The 20,344-nt window shown below is 34.5% G+C and overlaps 1 protein-coding gene and 1 long non-coding RNA gene across 4 annotated transcripts in view; both read left to right on the top strand.

The window, feature by feature from the left end:
• The window catches only part of LOC138329102 (sorting nexin-14-like), a 28,220-nt gene extending 14,067 nt beyond the window's left edge, over positions 1–14,153 (top strand). For 2 of the 3 annotated variants that reach the window (XM_069275852.1, XM_069275850.1), the window contains exons 14-32: positions 417–572; positions 2,198–2,255; positions 2,579–2,645; positions 2,886–2,944; positions 3,587–3,622; positions 5,524–5,591; positions 6,085–6,146; positions 6,843–7,050; positions 8,405–8,438; positions 8,846–8,895; positions 9,216–9,319; positions 9,724–9,826; positions 10,172–10,212; positions 10,767–10,837; positions 11,751–11,968; positions 12,761–12,925; positions 13,412–13,442; positions 13,775–13,839; positions 14,107–14,153. In XM_069275852.1, coding sequence (XP_069131953.1) covers positions 417–572; positions 2,198–2,255; positions 2,579–2,645; positions 2,886–2,944; positions 3,587–3,622; positions 5,524–5,591; positions 6,085–6,146; positions 6,843–7,050; positions 8,405–8,438; positions 8,846–8,895; positions 9,216–9,319; positions 9,724–9,826; positions 10,172–10,212; positions 10,767–10,837; positions 11,751–11,968; positions 12,761–12,925; positions 13,412–13,442; positions 13,775–13,839; positions 14,107–14,153 — 1,643 coding nt within the window. The remainder of the gene's footprint in view (positions 1–416; positions 573–2,197; positions 2,256–2,578; positions 2,646–2,885; positions 2,945–3,586; positions 3,623–5,523; positions 5,592–6,084; positions 6,147–6,842; positions 7,051–8,404; positions 8,439–8,845; positions 8,896–9,215; positions 9,320–9,723; positions 9,827–10,171; positions 10,213–10,766; positions 10,838–11,750; positions 11,969–12,760; positions 12,926–13,411; positions 13,443–13,774; positions 13,840–14,106) is intronic. The other variant, XM_069275851.1, reaches the window with a different exon arrangement.
• Positions 14,149–16,599, top strand: LOC138329104 (uncharacterized). Its single transcript, XR_011209404.1, has 2 exons — positions 14,149–14,208; positions 14,464–16,599. It is a non-coding gene; the product is annotated as an uncharacterized lncRNA (long non-coding RNA).
• The last annotated feature ends 3,745 nt before the right edge of the window (positions 16,600–20,344 follow it).

Below are 20,344 nucleotides of genomic sequence, written 5' to 3'. Positions count from 1 at the left end.
ATGGAGAAAACAGCAATTTTGTTGACACAGTGACGATCCATGAAACACAGCCTCAGATAAGTTTTTGATACGAGATAAACCTACACCCGTAGATGTGAGAAGAAAAGTACAAAAACTGCTGCATTTTTACTTCAATTAAGCTTACTCCAGTGACTAAGTTCCCCTCCCCTACATGTATGTACATTTAATAAACTGTATTTCTATTTCTATTGAGATAACTTTGGTTTGTATTTTCTATTATTGCTAAATTATCCTAGTAAACAGTTTGCACTCAGGCGAACTCAGTACTCAATGTAGTCATGTTTGGACTAACTCAGTACTCAATGTAGTCATGTTTGGACTAACTCAGTACTCAATGTAGTCATGTTTGGTTGATGGAATTATGTGTATTTCTATGGTCTTTGTTTTCTTTATAGATGATTTTAATAAACAAGTACTCAACCCTGAACTGTCCCAGAGTGCTCTTGTTGAACTTCATAACCATGCTAAAGATCTGTATCGTGCTTACTGTGCCAAAAACGCTCCTGATAAAATCAAGTTTGATGAGGAAATTGTCTCAGAATTAAAAGAAAGTAAGTAAACATCATAGATTAGTTGTAGACATTACCTGTAGACATTACATTACCTGTAGACATTACCTGTAAACATTACCTGTAGACATTACTTGTAAACATTACCTGTAGACATTACCTGTAGACATTACCTGTAAACATTACCTGTATACATTACTTGTATTGTTTTCCGGTCCATTGTAATGTTCACAGGGAAATTGTTTCCACGCTAAAAGAATGCTATTAAAGGCCCATACTTTTCTGGAGCAAAACATTAATGTTTCTTAAAAATATTGATAACATCAGAAAATTACCGATGGCCTAAGATGAGGTTACAACACCAAACATGCAAGATTTCCTCTGTAATATATGATAACAGTGGAGAGTCATTTCACTGTTTTGCCATCGACTATAAACATTTTATTTATTTTAATCAAATTGTTCAGAACATGATGATACGTGTAGTATTAACGGTAAGTTTATAACCTTAGGACTCTGTTCAGAAGGTGATGATACGTGTAGTATTAACGGTAAGTTTATAACCTTAGGACTCTGTTCAGAAGGTGATGATACGTGTAGTATTAACGGTAAGTTTATAACCTTAGGACTCTGTTCAGAAGGTGATGATACGTGTAGTATTAACGGTAAGTTTATAACCTTAGGACTCTGTTCAGAAGGTGATGATACGTGTAGTATTAACAGTAAGTTTATAACCTTAGGACTCTGTTCAGAAGGTGATGATACGTGTAGTATTAATGGTAAGTTTATAACCTTAGGACTCTGTTCAGAAGGTGATGATACATGTAGTATTAACGGTAAGTTTATAACCTTAGGACTCTGTTCAGAAGGTGATGATACGTGTAGTATATAACGGTAAGCTTATAACCTTAGGACTCTGTTCAGAAGGTGATGATACGTGTAGTATTAACGGTAAGTTTATAACCTTAGGACTCTGTTCAGAAGGTGATGATACGTGTGGTATTAACGGTAAGTTTATAACCTTAGGACTCTGTTCAGAAGGTGATGATACGTGTGGTATTAACGGTAAGTTTATAACCTTAGGACTCTGTTCAGAAGGTGATGATACGTGTGGTATTAACGGTAAGTTTATAACCTTAGGACTCTGTTCAGAAGGTGATGATACGTGTAGTATTAATGGTAAGTTTATAACCTTAGGACTCTGTTCAGAAGGTGATGATACGTGTAGTATTAATGGTAAGTTTATAACCTTAGGACTCTGTTCAGAAGGTGATGATACGTGTAGTATTAACGGTAAGTTTATAACCTTAGGACTCTACAAAATTATCGATCTTGTTTTATATTTCCATTTGGAAAGGTACAATTGTAGTGGGCCTTTAACTGAAAAATGTCATCTTTGGTTAGCTATTCTTATATGCATATTGCAGCGTTATCTACTATTCTGGGTATAGTAGATATTGATTGTGACATCATATGTTAATGAGCTTATCGTCATATCTTTAAGAGACAACGATGAGAGTTTCCACTCACAAAAAATGACATATCACAATGATACCTACCCAGAAGGGAGAAAAACTCTGTAATATGCAAAGATGGAAAAGCCTTTCTTTCTGTCCAATGTTCAGATTTAGAATTGAGGTTGTAAAGTTGCATTTTTATCATTCCAGTACTGGAGGGTCCCCCTGATCAGGTGATTCGCCTCAGAACCTCTACACCATTGTTTAAGTAAGTGTGTATTTCCATTTTAATGTTGGGGAAAAAATGTTTACGGGTTATTTCATGAAAATATTTACTGGACTTGATTCTTTCTCTTTGTTGGATTTCTTTCCTATTTCTAGGATCCTGTTTCCTGAATTCTGTTCCCATACTCTTAACCAGTCTAATACTCCATGTGCATTGATTTTAGTGGTAATCTAAGAATAGCACCTTTTCTGTGAAAGTCCTTATATAAACGATTGATATAATATGTTTATGTACAGTCAAGATTGTGCTGATAAGTCAATAAACTCTCAGAGACATAAAATATTGAGTATTCTCTTGTTTTTCAGAGCCTATGAGCATGCCTATAACCTGCTGGAGAAGACATTCATCCCTCTATTTCACCAGAGTGAAGAGGTATGTACTGGTACAGGGTTACACTAAATTTGATAGATAATATAATATTCCTGATATAAACAAACAATTGTAAGTCACTCAGTGCTGTAAAATGAGCCACAAAGCATCTAAAACTTAATGGAATCTGAATGAGCCTAATCAAATCCTTAATTTTGAATAGGGACTGGTCATATGACGTTAATGATCTGATTTACTATGAGTTGAAATAATGGTGTTATATGAATGCTTTATTTTTTTCAGTATTATGAGATGTTGTGTGGTAGCCGGGTTATGTCCCAGATATCAAGAAATACCCCGAAGTAAGTTAAATACCCTGTTACTAGAGATGGGGTTCCTATATTGTGTGACATAATTGCTGATATACCATTAACTGATTGAGATGCAGTGTTATAAATCTTAATGCTATTTTGTAATTACATGTGTAGTCTTTTGATAAATCTCTTTGATATGAGGAATGATAATTTTCTATTTAACCTATTGCAGTGCTCTAAAAATCTGTCATTTCACTCAACATTATTTGCTGTGTTTAATCTTTCATTGATGACAACAATATTATTTGCTCTTTCATTGATGACAACAATATTATAAAGTCCTGTACACAAAAGCTTTCTTTCTACCGAAAGTCTTGGTTCAGTTTTCAATTTCTAAGAAGTAGATTGACAAAGTCAAAGGGATTAGACATCAGGTAACGTATTCATAAGCCTCCCTGAATATGCCATGTTTCTATATAGCACCCAGGAAACAGTGAAGTCTAACACCCCAAACATTTCATACTATATTCAGATAGATCAGTTCACTACCTGTCCAAATTTATTTACCTGAAATGTTATATTTGAATTGGTTATTCCTGTTTTGATCAGATTTGACATATTTATTTTACCAGCTAATGATGTGATATGATTTAAGAAATTATTGCTGATGTTGTCCTTATTTTTCCACAGCAATCAGTTAGCCCCTCGCCAGCCTAATAATTCTAGGTATTTTACAAGTGCATCCTATTGTTTACTGTAGTTTTACATGGAACCTCATTGTCTCAGAGTGGTTGTAACCATAGTAACATAGAAATTAAGAATAACTTTTGAATTTTGAACATTTGTAGCAGGATTTAGGTAGACCTTACTCAGGAATTGTAGACGAGACAAATTCTGTGAGATAATCATATAGAAGCATCACAAATTAAGATAGCTTCAGGTGTTGGAATAAAATACAACCTTTAACTCATACATACCTGAAATGTTATAATGGATTATTCTAGTCCTTGAATTAGAAAATTCCAAATGTGTTTTAAGGGATGAATGAGTTATACCATTTGAGAAATAAATAGGTTCCATCATGCACACAGTATTTTATATAGACTGCCAAATAATCTGAATTTTGAAATCAGAAACAAATTCCATAGTCATAATTTTGAGAGAAACAATCTTGAAAAATCATTTCTATGATGAAAATATCCAAGTTAATGACTTAGTTGAAAGCTAGATATTCAGATTGATAATTTTTTTTATTCAGAAAAATACAACATTCTGATATGACCAATTGTTATTTTGAATGCTTGTTTTTTGTTATACAAAGTTCATATTCAAGTTTTAAAAGTAAATCTGAGGAAGTACATAAAATACTGAGTGTTATACTTTTCAGCATGTTTATATTCCTGTTACATTTATATAGGCTACATTTTTAACTAGATTAATATTTTGCTAATTAAGTATATTGCAATAATGCATGGCCTGAATATGTTTATGCTACAATCTATTTTTTTCCAATCTAAGATTATGTGTTGTCATAATGAATTCAAGGTCTTTGTTGAATGTGCAAGTTGTGTTTGAGAATGTAAAATGGCGAGATGTTACTCTGATTTTTGACATCATTTTAACTTAAGAGATGCACAAAATTAACATCATATATTGAATTATATTTATAGCATGCTGCTTATCTTTTTATATCATTTTGTTTATTTATGATATTTACCTCTGTGGTGAAAGGAATTTAGAACAAAAGCATTATAAAAGTCCCCCTCCCTGAAATGAATGAAAATTACGTATTTTATGTAAACCAGTTATAAACTATGTAAACCAGTTATAAACCTTGTTGGTGGTAGTTTGTCACTCTTCATTAGGATGTGCCAGTTAATTAATCAATTAATCATTCTCGGCCCATAGCTCGACCCAGAGTACCTCTGGCAGAATTGTAATTCGGGTATATCATTGCAAAACAATCTTACTGGATTGCAGTAAATTCAATGAAGCATACTTGTGCTTTATGTTGAATTTGCCACTGCTCTATTAGCATTTATACTCCCATAATTACCAACTGAATGCATTTCAACAATTTTATATATATATCTGGTACATGTATTGCGGTTTATTAGTTTTATTATTATGAAATGTTTAGTTGTTGTGCCTTTTACTGTTTTTGCTTGCTAACATAACGTAAGTGTGTTGCTTGTTTTATAGTGTACAACATCTCTGTAAAATAACTAAAGTTGTTGTTTTTTGCTTTTTCACTGGTGCTATTGTATACCTTATGAATTCACATGAATTAAAACAAAACCATATGGAGGTACATGTATTATGTGATAATTTAGATACATAAAATGATCTGGTATGAACAGGTGTAAGACAACGTTTTAAAAATGTTTAAATCTATTACATGTACATAATTATGTATACAATGTATTGCAATAGTACTATGTAGGGGCTATACTGCTTCCTTAAAGATAACCCTGCCATGTAATTCTATCATAAAGCATACCCAGATCTCTGTATGATGGGTAAAGTCATATTGATAGCAGGTTTAAACGATTAGGATTCACCCTAGGTTTGAATATTTCATATGCCACTCATAAATGTGCATTAAGTCCTTTTCTTTTATTTTGTAGAATGCCAAAGAAGAAAGAGTTTGGATTATCAAATATTGGCCACAAAATCAAAGGAGTGTTTAAAAGCAGTGAGTATTGTATTTAAGGTACATGTGCATTTTACCCAACATTGTATAATTTGCTCGAATTAGACAGGATGTCAAAAAAATCTTTTTTTGTTGTTGATTACAATTGTAATATAGGAAACAAAAAGAGTGTCAGATATTACAGGATGCTGGAAAAGTCAGTTGTCAAATTAGACAGGTTTAAATTGATATTGACATTCTCAAAAGCATTTCTCTGTGACATATAAACTGGCTTTGTTATTGTCTGCATATACAATATTTCTTGTCTTCCTTATTTTCAACATAAAAGCACATCAAGGACTCTTTTTACATGCAATCATGGATTCTTGTATGTTTTCACAATTACTGTGAAACATTTGAATTCACAATTGAAGAACTCTCGTGAAGTTATGTGAAAATCAGTATTTGTAAATGAAGTGGTTAGAGTATGTTGCTGTTTTGTTTGATATAGAGCCTCAATAAACACATGTCAAGTATGTTTATCCTTTGTTTACAGCGGAGATGAAAAGTTTACCGGAGATGGATAACTTTGAGGAGGCTGATACAGTCACAATAGCTGTAAGTTAAAGACAGAAACAATTGTTAAAGATAACTATGATTATCTGGTTTAAATAACCAATATTTTACTTATAATTACCAACTTCACTAGTAAAGGTATTCAGTATCATAATCTCCCTGAAACCATTGGTAGATCTCGCGTCAAAACTAAAGGTTTCAAATTCTGATTGGATGCTGCTAGGTTCATCCAACCATTGAAAACGTGATTTTTATATGTCAATAAAACTGAATAGAAATTATGGTCTTGACCATTGAGACAGGCCATGTCTGCTCCAACAACAGCTCCAAGCGAAGTCTTATTTACTATTTAAAGATAAACTTCAATCTTGTAACAAAATTCGACACAAAAGCTCGAAACACAAAAACTGGTGTCTGATTGAAACATTTAACCCTCAAACATGTTAATTTTGTGGTTTTCAAAGTGTGCTGCCATTTTCTTAACCCATAGATCACTGATACAAGCTTTGTAATTGGTTGTTTATTACGTAAATGGAAGGGACGCAACTGTGGTGATCCAGCAGGTGGCGCAGTACAGGAACTTCTATATAGATCTGCCAAAGGTTTCAGGAAGATTAGCGTACTGAATACCCTTGGCTAGAGAAGTTGTATTATCACATGATGACATTGTCACTATGTATGGTGAGGTGATCTGATTGGCTCCTATCTTAGTCTGTAAAACGTTTGTTTTGTGTCCAGTCCTGCAGTTCCCTTGATGACGAGGTCCCAGATAGCATCGCTATGGAGGGTTCTTTCCAGGAGTTCACACTACCTGACCTAAGTACTTGGCGAGTGACCATTCCCCGGATAGGCGCGCGACCTGATCCAGAGAACCCGCGGAAACAGTACTTTGTGTTCATCATCGATATACGGAGAGTAGATCTCGCTCATAACAACAGATCCAGAGGTAGGCACTTATCATTGAATATACCAAGGTATTATCAATAAAAACTAGGATGTTTGTTTACTATACTGTTAAACATTGTTATCTCAAACTTGTATTTATTTTCAATTTCTAAATATTTTATTGACAAAAAGATGTTAAAATGTCAATAGGATTAGACATCAGGCATAGCCTATCCTAGTCTTCTGTGTTTAGGACAGCAGACATAGCATATCCTAATATTCTGTGTTTAGGACAGCAGACATAGCCTATTTTAGTCTTCTTTGTTTAGGACAGCAGACATAGCCTATTTTAGTCTTCTTTGTTTAGGACATCAGGCATAGCCTATCTTAGTCTTCTGTGTTTAGGACATCAGACATAGCCTATCTTAGTCTTCTGTGTTTAGGACAGCAGACATAGCCTATCCTAGTATTCTGTGTTTAGGACATCAGACATAGCCTATCCTAGTATTCTGTGTTTAGGACATCAGACATAGCCTATTTTAGTCTTCTGTGTTTAGGATATCAGACATAGCCTATCTTAGTCTTCTTCTGAAATCTCTGATATGTAATGTAAAAATACAAGCTCTATGGAGCTTGTGTTCCTTGTTCGTGTATTTTGTTGTAGTGTTCAAAGACCTTGTTTAATTTGAAGTATTTTGCTTGTCCCCACAAAGGTTACACTACCTATTCACATGCAATTAAATCAAACATTCTGATAAATCAGAATTTTACAACAGTTTAACTGACTTTCTGGTAGTCCTTTGTTTGTTTGTTTGATTAACGTCCTATTAACAGCCAAGGTCATGTAAGGACAGCTCTGGTAATCCAGGCTCCTGGATCATGAAAACATCATCTTTGGTTGGCAAAGTGAAGTCTAAACATTGGACAGCTTTGGACTAAGATTGTTTAATGGCTAAGTGAAGTTTAAACATTGGACAGCTTTGGATTTAAGATTGTTTAATGGCTAAGTGAAGTCTAAACATTGGACAGCTTTGGACTTAAGATTATTTAATGGCTAATGAAGTTTAAACATTGGACATCTTTGGACTTAGTGAAGTCTAAATATTGGACAGCTTTGGACTTAGTGAAGTCTAAACATTGGACAGCTTTGGACCTAAGATTCTTTGATTGGCTAAGTGAAGTCTAAACATTGGACAGCTTTGGACTTAGTGAAGTCTAAATATTGGACAGCTTTGGACCTAAGATTCTTTGATTGGCTAAGTGAAGTCTAAACATTGGACAGCTTTGGACTTAAGATTGTTTCAGGATACTGAGACCAGGTTTGACTGTAAATCAATTGTAAATTTTAAGTATTTATAACATCAATAAAAACATCTAGTGTCTTTCAAGTCCTTTTACTTTGTCCTTTTTTACAGGTATTTCAGAAAAAGAAAGCTGGGTTGTTGCAAGGTAAGGCTTCTGTTTTTAGAAGTTAATATCAGAAAGTAGGTTAATTTGTAATCCATGTATGGAATTTAATTGGTAAAAAAGCAGTTACAATAAACCTGCCACTTAAGTCTATATATAGTTAGAATCTTCATTTTATTTGAAAAACAGAGATCTAAAAATACAATTTACTAATTTAATTTGTAGTTAAAGATCAATAAATGTATCTCTGTGAATGTTTGAAGCAGAAAACTGATATGCTGAAATATTAGCTCAAAATGAATTTACACTGGTCAAGTTCATGACAGGATGTTAATTTGTCTTTATACAAATAAGTTACTTCATATACAGTCATGAAATACCACTCTTGACACAAAAAAGTGCTAATGAAAATGAATTACCTTTAGAATCTGGTTTGCTTTCTTTTCCAGGAGATATCCGGAATTTTATGTCCTGGAAAGTAAATTACTGGAATTCCATGGTAAGTGTAAAAATCTGACTGTTGTGTGTATTTGCCAAGGTAATGTCTTTGGTACTTGGGAGTAAGACAGAGGAATCCCAACTCAAGGGTTGATATTCTTAGCCATGAATTCTTACCGTGAATATGACAACATTATTGATGTAAAGTCAAACAAGTTTTGAGAACATGTATAGCGTGTTGATTGCATCAGAAAATCTTGCAATTTTAAAATTGTGGATCAATAGAATCTTTTATCTCCTTTGTAGTGAGACTAATATAATCTTTCACCACCTTTAGGGTGAGACAGAAAGTCTGTGTAGAATGATGTCATTTTGTAACAGGTGAGCTGCTGGCCGACTGTCCTCTCCCGACCAAGAGATCGTTCGGAACAGGCAAACAGGAGTTTATAGAGAGCAGGAGGGAGACCTTTGAGATTTATCTTCAGGTTGGTCGCAAACATAAGAGGTTACGAAGTATGAACATGACTTGACAGTCTGTGTAATGTGAAAGCGTCAGCTACCTGATGTCAAGTTTTGTCTAATTTAATCTTTCCTTATTAGGCTAATATATTATCTATTTGGTGATACTGTTTTTTCACTCCTAAAATCTAGACAGGGAGACTAATATTAATAATACTAGAATTTTAAAGCTGTTACTTATATTATAGATACATGTATTTTAGCTGTAGCTGGTTGTATGAATCTCAGTTTTCATTGAATGTAGAAACAATTGGCATTGATTTTGTGTGTTATTTTGTGCTAGTCACAGAGCTACACAGGTGTTTTTTCAGTTTAGGATTGGTAATAGCTGAATTACACTGAATGTATTTTGAGAGTTGCATATTTACAGAAATTATTAACCAAGCCGTTCCTGAAAGGCAGTCAGCTACTGTACTCATTTCTAACTACTGACCATGAGTTTACAACAGGATTTCTACCAGACATTAGTTTAGGTAAGTATATTTAAAGTATAAATTGGAGGTATACCTTGGTGATGTCAATTTGTAAAGTCAGACTGGAAAGAACTCTGTTGTCCAGTTATGTATCATAGGACATTACAATGGGAATGAAAGGCAATCACCATGAGGCCACATGAAATCATTTGGTGTCGACGTCTTGTAGTTTGTATTGACACAGACGGTTTATTGATAACAATATTTCTTCCAAATGACATTCAACACATGCATTTGATGAATGAGGATTTTATGTTCCATTCTGTTCTGATTTCATCTGAAGTTGGTGACATATATGTCTTATAGGTAATTTTGATATATTAAATTTGATGCATTAACTTTCAGGAAAAATGTTCAAAGCGGGAGCCATGAAGCTTGTAAAAGAGGTAAGATGACTTACACAATAAACAGCAGCATTCAGTGTGGATTGTAACGCTTCTATGACAGTATGAACTTCAGATACTTTAAAGTTCATGTGACTATTTCCATTATTTTCCCAGTATTCGGTGTCAGATTGTTCTTCAAATGTTTTTTGTGGTATTTATTTAAAAGTTTCAATCAAACGGAAGAATTTTACAGCATGGAATGCTCATTTAAAACTTATTGCATATTTTGCTGGGAAGAAGGAATCTTGTGAAATAATCTCTATGAAAAAGTGTAAAGCATAGAACAGTAAAACCATACAACTCAAAATCTCTGGGAAAGTTTTTGGGAAAATAAGCTGGTTTACTGTACAGTAAATGCCCCTATGGTTTCAAGTGATTCATTATGTAAAGTACTTTCATTGTAGCATCAAAAGTATCTCAAAATTGACCATAGCTACAATGGAAACAGGAAATTTCTCCATCTCTGCACTTATTGCACTTATACAAATATTTCTTGTTATGCAGTATAAAATGGATGTTGGTTACTTCATATTTTACTGTGTTTCATTCTTCAGAAAGGGCAACATTTAGATCCTTTCCTGATGGCATTTATACAGTCAACGGAAGTCTCAAAGCCTAAATCAAGGTATGTGTTCTCAAATAGAGTCACTCTGATGACTAGGGGTGTAACAATACATCGAACTATCAATAAATGTGATTGTATGCCTCTCAACTCGATCAATCGATGGTAAATTCAACAAGTCGATAACAATCGCCGATAGTACGCCAAACTATCGATAGTTTTGATTGTCAAATATTTTTCTGTAACTTGAACTAAAATCATGTACTCACAGAAGATTGATAAACAGACTAATAGTCGCAAGTAAATGTCATTTTTTCCATGCTATTTAATCAAAACGCAAACACTGACAATGTTCTAAATCAAGATGGATCTTCATTACATTTGAGTTGGTACTGGCGCTAGCAGGTAAAGGGAAGTAACTCTAAACCAATACTGCACTAGATGTACGTCATGGCGGCCAATTCATCGACTGGATTTTAATATAATTCAGAATGCAATACTATTGCAATTGTAGTCTGCAATAGTTAAACTATCACAATAGTGTTTCCCTCATTAGCAATAGTATTGCAGTAGTTAAAATTATAGGCGATAGTCACCCCTACTAATGACAGGTAGCAGGGAGGGGAAGAGGGATTAAAGATGAGGAAATTACATTTCTGGACACGGGACAAGTAAAACTATAATGAAAATATTTGCAAATATTACATCAAAATGAAGTGTCCAGGATTATTATACAGTAGCGTGGATTTTGAAAATCTGAACAGTGGATAAAAGGGAAAAGTATGCCTACTGGACATAGAATTTGTTAGGATATGAAAAATTTTAACTGAATTTTTTTAATGCATTTTAACATTGAAAAAGTAATTAAATTGTTATTTTTTTGTAATTTAAAAAGATATTTGGTATATATAGAAGTTCAATGACACAATCTATGAATCCTTTAGAATGTTCATGTAAGATTTCTATAAAATGACAGTAAAACAGAACGGCGAGGTTCGGACGCTTCACTTAAGTCCACATCCAGTGAGAAACTCTGCTGCAGTCTATACGAGAACAATGCCAACTACTCCTCTGATAGCATAGCGTCCAGCCAAACGTCCAGTCTGGAACTGGACTTCTCGGCAGCTAATGGACAGCAGGAATCCAAGGAGAGACAGGACCTGGAGGGAGTGTTTGATGCTCTCATTTACCTAGGTAGGTTGTATTTTCGTGTTGGTCTTAAAGTATTTTGATATGAAAATTAAAATGTCTCTGATTTTGCTACATTTGATGACCCTCAAGTAAAACATCCCTATCCTGCATATCCACATATGAAAAAGTATTATAATCCTTGCCTTATTTCACTCCTCAACTAAATACAAATGTCTCAACACTTTTCTATTCCAGCCCGTTATGTGTACAGTTTACCTGGACTTTTCTGTTCCAGCTCGTTATGTGTACAGTATACCTGGACTTTTCTGTTCCAGCTCGTTATGTGTACAGTATACCTGGACTTTTCTGTTCCAGCTCGTTATGTGTACAGTATACCTGGACTTTTCTGTTCCAGCTCATTATGTGTACAATATACCTGGACTTTTCTGTTCCAGCCCGTTATGTGTACATTATACCTGGACTTTTCTGTTCCAGCTCGTTATGTGTACAATATACCTGGACTTTTCTGTTTCAACTCGTTATGTGTACAGTATACCTGGACCTTTCTGTTCCAGCTCGTTATGTGTACAGTATACCTGGACTTTTCTGTTCCAGCTCGTTATGTGTACAGTATACCTGGACTTTTCTGTTCCAGCTCGTTATGTGTACAATATACCTGGACTTTTCTGTTCCAGCTCGTTATGTGTACAGTATACCTGGACTTTTCTGTTCCAGCTCATTCTTTGTACAATATATCCGGACTTTTCTGTTTCAGCTCGTTATGTGTACAGTATACCTAGACTTTTCTGTTCCAGCCCGTTATGTGTACATTATACCTGGACTTTTCTGTTCCAGCTCGTTATGTGTACAGTATACCTGACTGGTTCCACCATGTGATGATGACAGGCCGGATCCTGTTTAAGACGACCCTGGAGAACTACCTTGAGTGGTACATCGGACAGAAAGTAGAACAGGTCACTCAGGAACATCGCATTGTTGGCCTCATCCACCTGCTCCGAGGTGTGTAGCCCTCTCTACTGTCATGAAATGTTGAGTTTGGTTTGATTAGTTTTAACGTCCTATTCGGTCTTTGCACACTACCGAGTTGTCTCCCTTGTGGGTAGGTATCCATTGTGATGTCATTATTTTGTAGGCCCAATTCATGTTGATTTCTCCGAATAGTATGATGTTACGCTCGCAGACACCTGATGTCACAATCAATACCTACTCTGACAAATTAGAATTAATTATTTGTAGTATAGAACTTGGTAAATTAGTTTACAAGTTTTGTTTTAAAAGTAGATTAAGTTGAAGACCATTGAATATTAAAAGTTGTTCATATACAGGCAATATTTCTTGATATGAACTTCAAGTGGGATTGATTGCCCGTGAGTGTGAGAACTCTCTATTACCTACCAATACATACTTGCTGGGTGTGTGGGTACCAACATTGGATTCAAATGTGAAGATATTTCATTGAAAGTAAATTTGTTATTTTATTTCCAGATGTTCTGTTCTTTGACACTGATAGACCAAGGTTAGTATACACAGACAAAGTTCATTTCACTTATATTTGTCTAGTACATGTACTATTTGTATTTATAGAAATCAAATCTGATAAAGAAGGCTTTGAATTCACTTAATTCTTCATATTAAAGAACAATAAGTTTTTAGCAAAACTGGCTTTATAAATAAAGAAAATATTTCAGAAGTAAGAAACAAGAAGGTGGATGAAAAAAAATGATTGCTAATTTGCCATCAGGTCTATAAGACTACAAGAGGCTATGGCTGATAGTCTATATGAGTTTTAAGTTTGAATGGAAAATCCAAAAAAATGTATTTATCTTCTCTTTTTTTTCAAAATTTTAGGACAGACGAGCAGAAAAAGGAGAGATTTGAGAAGACGTTAGCTGGCTGCCTGGACTTTATACCAAGTGAGAAGTGTTTCCTGTTGCTATAGTTACAGTATCCCTGATAAAGGGATACATTGTTTTGTTGAAAAAGATTTGATTACTTCATAGTAGATTAATTTTCTACTTTATTCAGATTTGTTTCTGATAGAAACCTTAAGATAAGTAAATGAACAGCTATTAAGATGTATTGTTAATTGTACAATGTATACTTCATTTTTCACCTGCTAATTATTGTTAGTCTGGACTTTGTTTTTGCATTGTTAGCTGTAATTGGTTTTTCTGCTACAGAGCCCTTTGTATCAGTTGTTGGAAGGTCAAACGTGCCTAAGTCATGAAAATGGCACCAAGCTGGTCTTGGAGGTTCTTCAGCAACCCAAACTTAATAAACAGGTAAATCAATCTTCATACACAAAGATTCCAACCATACAGGTGAAAAAATAACCTGGATATGCTATCACCAAAATGATAATTCAGCTTCGACACTACAAGAAATATGGGTCATAACTTTTAATTTCATATTGTATTCAGTTTATTAGCATTTTAGTCATATTTCTGGAATGGTTGATCACTTCATTGCGATCAACTTCCTATAGACTGGAAAAATAGGATTTGAATATTTTTTTTAACTAGATGTTTTATTTTCAGCTTTCTTATGTGTTCCTGGATATTGTGATACAAGAGTTGTTTCCTGAACTGAGAGGGTGATGCATCATCGCAGACTTGAAACTTCAAATTTCTCTTGGACATAGAAGATGAAGAATTCTCATCATTGACAGAAGAGGATAACCTTTAGTCAGAGAATGTCTCATTGACAATCGCGCTGGCTAACCCGAGTGGATTATTGTTTCTATGACGAAACTGTTACACTTGTATGTTACTTCAATTTCAGCACTAGAATTTATAACATTCCTCCACCAGTGGTTCTGTCTCATTTTAACAATTGTTTTATCCATTGTAATTACCTGTTATGGCATTACAATAGAATGTTGCTTTATTATTGTTAGATGAACTACATGTACTGTTATAGAATTGCTACAATTGTACTTTTTTCCTCATTATCATCAAATTATTGATGCATGTGTTAAATGTCAAAATTACCTAGATGCTGTTCACTTTTAGATTTTTGTCTACATTTTTTTTTAATTTGTGGAAAACTTACTGTTGATTAGCCATTAGACATTCCAAAACAAACTTAAGATTAATCAAAATCATATCTTGTCACTGAATCATACTCCTTGCTTTCAGTTTACATAATTATTATTATAAATGAGATGAAGTTTTCGAAGATAATCATCCAGATTATGTGAAGAATCATCATTCTTTGTCCTATGTCATCTGTACAGCAGGACCTGTCTTTATTTCACTTATCAAGTTTTAGCGACAATGTTACTGTCTTGTGAAAATTGTGAAAATATCATCCCAGCTAAACTAACTGTGTATGCAGTTTTATATTTTGTCATTGTCAATATTTGTTATGCTGAACTAATTGTTTGTACAATGAATTATATAAAGTGATGTCCCTTGCTATTGTTATTGAGAAAAGTCTAAAATACTCGCTGTTTTGTCATGCAATAATGAAAATCCTATTTAGATAGTGTGTGTTGCCCCCTCTATACCTTGTAAAAGATCTACTAGAGTATATAACTATGACAAACAGATGTTTAGTGTGATGTCCGTCTGTTTGTGTCCAGAAAAGTATCAAGGAATGTCCTCCATCTGTTTAACCAATCTTGATAAAAACAAAATGATGTGGTTATCTCCCCTGATACCGATATCTCTGCACTTCGTTCTCTCTCACTGACTTGTACCTCGATCAGTAGACTTGCTGCTAGTCTTTAGAATACCTAAATTATCAGTAAAGTTTGGCTTGATAGTCTCTGCGACATGGCCGATTCTAAACTAAGGGGAGATAATCTAACTATTAATTTTCTGCTGAGAAAATTTAACAACTAAGGGTCTGGTGGATTTTCAAGATTCACGAAAGTTGGATTCTTAGTTTCTTATTGAATCTGATGAATGCTTTTAAATAAAGGTCAATGTTACGGAATACTCATATCATTATGTAATAGAAATAGTGAGGATTAAATGTGTTGAAGTGAACTGCATTGCAGTTAAATTTCGCTGGTAATTTATTTTTGCTATATTCGCATATCAATCGAAACCATTGGTCAATAGATGGACAATCTAAAGGTCAACATAGCAAAAGTCCCAAGGTCATCAGATGGACAGTTTGTGAGACATTGATGGAGATGTACTCTTGGAGGGATTGAGGAGATAAAACAATAAAAGAGATTAAAAGTTTGTAAATAGTATTCCATAATGCCTCATTCCCCAGTGAGTTTGATTTTCTTCATTCATATCTTACTATGATTTTATTACATACACCTGGTAAAACTATAAATCTCTTGACAGAATGTATAGGTAACATTTCTGATGTTGATTTGGTTAGTTTCCTATTGAAGAGGTAATTCTTTGATGTACAGTAAAACATGTAATAAAGGACACCTTTGTATAGCAGACCACTGTCCATAATGGACACTGTGTGGAATGTAACTAGAGGACTTCTATGAAAGTGTGTAAGTAGTTCAGTGACAAAGGTTTTATCATGAGACAATGGTTGTAAAATTTTAACCTTTTATTGCATCTGGGAATTTTCAGTAAAATATGTACCTTATATCCAGGTCTAAATACCAGTATGAGATATTCCAGTAAAACATCTACTCCCTACCCAGTATAAGTTTAGGAGGAGCACCTTGAGAAAAAAAAAAACAAAAAAAACAACCTAACCTGTGGCCTGTACATTAACTGCCCATGTGGGATTCGAACTCAAAACCCAGAGGTGGAGGGCTAGTGTATGGTAATATGTCGGGATACCTTGATTACATGACCATCGCTGATTCTCCACCAAAAGTGTCCATGTACATGTGCTGATAAAATCCTTTATAGTATAGTATCTACACAATTTCTTTTTGCCTGGTTTAATGTACAAACTAGCAAAATTTATTCAGTAACTTAGAAGTACACACTTTAAGGAAGGATATCAAAAATACAAAAATGTGATATATCTTAGGGGTAGTGTTGTCTAGTCTATGCTAAGGGGAAAGCCTTAATTTAAAGTTGACTAAAACTGATGATTATCTAGACCCTACTGTTTCTAAAGGCGACAACAATATCTGTCGAAAAGTCTTTAGAGCTACAATATTGCAGCTAAGAATTACCCAGTATGCATTATTTGTCTTGCAATCAAGAACAATTGGTACAATCACGCTTTATCTAAAACTGTGCCAATTAACAAGCAGTTTTACATATACAGTATACATGTAGTTAATTTATTTACATAAAAGTAGAATTTTGAGATAGTATGTAAACATTTTAGCTAATTACTGCTCATGATATTATAGATATAAGAGGATTTATTTGATATTATCAGGTAACACAGTCACAAACAACAGCTGACACGATGTTCTCAGATTTGAAGGTCAAAGTTCAATAACAATATCATGCTCCGAACATGTTATCATTTTTAAAGTGATAGGGATTTGTTGTATCTGTAGATTTATTTATGTTGACATAACCACCTGATAGTGCTTTTAATCTGTGATAATATTTATTAGGAGGACAGATTCAATGTTTGTGATATATGAATTGTCCACCCAGTATTCATGTCTTCTCCATGAAATACATGCACAAGAGGTATCTCTCCATCATACCCTTTCATAATTCCAGAAACTTAAAGTGGTTTTCCTTACATTTCCAATCGAGGGATCAAAAATTTGAAAATGAAAATAAGATTTATTTATACAATTTGGTTTCTTTGCATAAATCATTAAAGTGTAATTAATATCCTTATTTCCATGGTAACATTGATTATGTGTCATCAATTTCATTATTTCCATGGTGATGTTGATTAAGAGATACTTGTGTGATATTAGGCTTAATGTCTGTAATGTTAGTGACTTGCTGCGGCCTCTGTGGTTGTGATATATTTACCTATCATGTAAATGTGCAATCTAACACAGGGACCTGGCACCAATTATCTAGTCCTTGATCTATTATATATACATGTACACATAAATATAGTATGGGTTAGTAATTTGTGTCAAGTCCCTGTGCATTCTACCATTAGCCCACATAACTTACTATTGTTTAAATGTACGACTGGGCAGGGCTGGTTTCGTGTCTGTCTCTTTACACTACTAAACACCACGCGAGACGCTTATGAACCGGGAATAAAAACCGTTTTTCTCAACAAATACTTGTCTTATCGAGTCAAACGAAACACCAATGTAAAGTAAATTAAATTTCACAACGTTTATAACTTGCTTTAAAGACGGAAGATTTAGAAGAAATGTCTTAAACTATCGTTAAAAAAATACGACCGCTCATGAAATGGCAGCACGCTTCAGAAAGTAAGACGGTAACCCTCGCACCCCCCATGCTACATCAAAGGCTGCGGCGGCGGATATCAAAGGAAATCAGTCGTCGCCCAACGTCACGGTCAGTGCACAAACACAAAAGCGCCTGCGCTGTCTTTGCCCAAAACTCAGTGTGACTTATCCTTAGCCCACATAACTTACTATTGTTTAAATGTACGACTGGGCAGGGCTGGTTTAAGGGGACATTTCACCACATGACTTTCATGTTTATTTTATTTATTAAAATGTTCAAATTTAATCTGATATTGAGTTTGGGTCTTTTTTGTTTGAATGAAATCCATTTAAATTTTTTATACATTGTATTAATATTTTGACAATTTGACCTAATTACACTATCTGACCTCGATATTGCACTATTTGGCCTATATACTTTATTGTCTGGCTTAGGTATTAAATACTGTATATGAGTATGTTTTTTACCTTAATAACTTATAATGACCTATTTATTTATACAACACTAAATTGACCTCAATATCATCTGACCTAGATATGTACATTGTATGATATAACTTGTCAAAACTGAACTTATCTTGTTCACTGTCAATTCCAATGTAATTGTATGCTATTCACTCTGAATTTATAGTAATAAAACCTGTATAATGTGGAAACCTGGTTATACTAGCCAAAAAGGCTGGTTCTTATGAAGTCTGAATTAGACAAATTAGACTGTATTAGTCATGACCTAGATATACACATATGTAGTGTATTGTGACCTACAATGTAGTTAAAACAATCTGACCTAGATAAAGTGTATTGTGAACTAGTTAAAACAATCTGACATATCTGTCCTGCATTTTCTAATAAATATTTTATCTTAGGAAATGGTTTTGTTATAGAACCCAACAGATGAGTACAAGTCTTTGCAATCCAGAAAAATTCAGCTTCAATTCGAGAACCCATCGCCATGCAGTTATCCATGAAGTCAGCCTACACTAGGTTGCAGTCTGATAAATGAAATGAATGAAATGTAGAGGAGTTTAGACACTGGTTTTTCGGTTTTTGAGGGTGGCAAGAACCATGATTACATTTTACAAATTGTAGATTCAGAATTAATCAATTTTGAGCAAACCCATTTGTGTGGAAGGAGGCTAATAATGGCGAAGTAGGTTAAATAAATAGAATGCACAAGTTCTAAATGTTTAATAGTCCACATGATCACATGTAATGCATTACGCAATCTTCTATAAAAATACATGTGTTAGATATGCCTGATAATAGGTCTGTATGCCGAGATATGGAACATATGACCACAGTTCAGATAACTTGACTTGCTAAAATAACCACTATCAGTTTGTTTACCTACACTCGTGCACTGGAACAATTAAATGACACATGTTTAAGAGATTAAACAGTTGTGTTGCAGACAACATGTGATACTCAGTAGGGGTTACTATCACTGTCGTTTTATACTTTGTTTGTTTGTTTGATTTATTAACGTCCTATTAACAGCTATGGTCATGTAAGGACGGCCTCCCATGTATGCGGTGTGTTGCCTGTATGTTGTGCGAGGTGAGTGTTTTGGGAGACTGCGGTATGTTCGTGTTGTGTCTTCTTGTATAGTGGAACTGTTGCCCTTTTTATAGTGCTATATCACTGAAGCATGCCGCCGAAGACACCAAGCAACACACCCCACCCGGTCACATTATACTGACAACGGGCGAACCAGTCGTCCCACTCCCTGTATGCTGAACGCTAAGCAGGAGCAGAAACTACCACTTTTATAGACTTTGGTGTGTCTCGGCCAGGGAACAGAACCCAGAGCCTAGCTTCCTCACAGGGGCTCAACTCAAGGCCAAAAGTGAGGCAGTGCCAAGGGAGGCATTAGGAAAGATAACGTCAGTTAGGAAGAAGAGAAAAGATAAGATCCTAAATTTAGTCGCCTTTTACGATGATGCAATAGGGGCAGCATTATCAATTCTAACGCCCTACCTGCAGGGCCATCGTTTTATACACCTCTGGGATGTGTCATAGCAAAACAGAAGGAAATTCAGATGACAAAAACTACCCAATCACAGGCCTGCAGAGACTTCCTTTGAAGATTTACAGAGATCAGCTAACTTTCAAGCCATATACTATATTGTTATACCCCT

The sequence above is a fragment of the Argopecten irradians genome, chromosome 8 (assembly GCF_041381155.1).
Source record: "Argopecten irradians isolate NY chromosome 8, Ai_NY, whole genome shotgun sequence".
NCBI lineage: Eukaryota > Metazoa > Mollusca > Bivalvia > Pectinida > Pectinidae > Argopecten > Argopecten irradians.
Note: the sequence above shows the minus strand (reverse complement) of the source record. Positions and strands in the feature narration are given on the sequence as shown.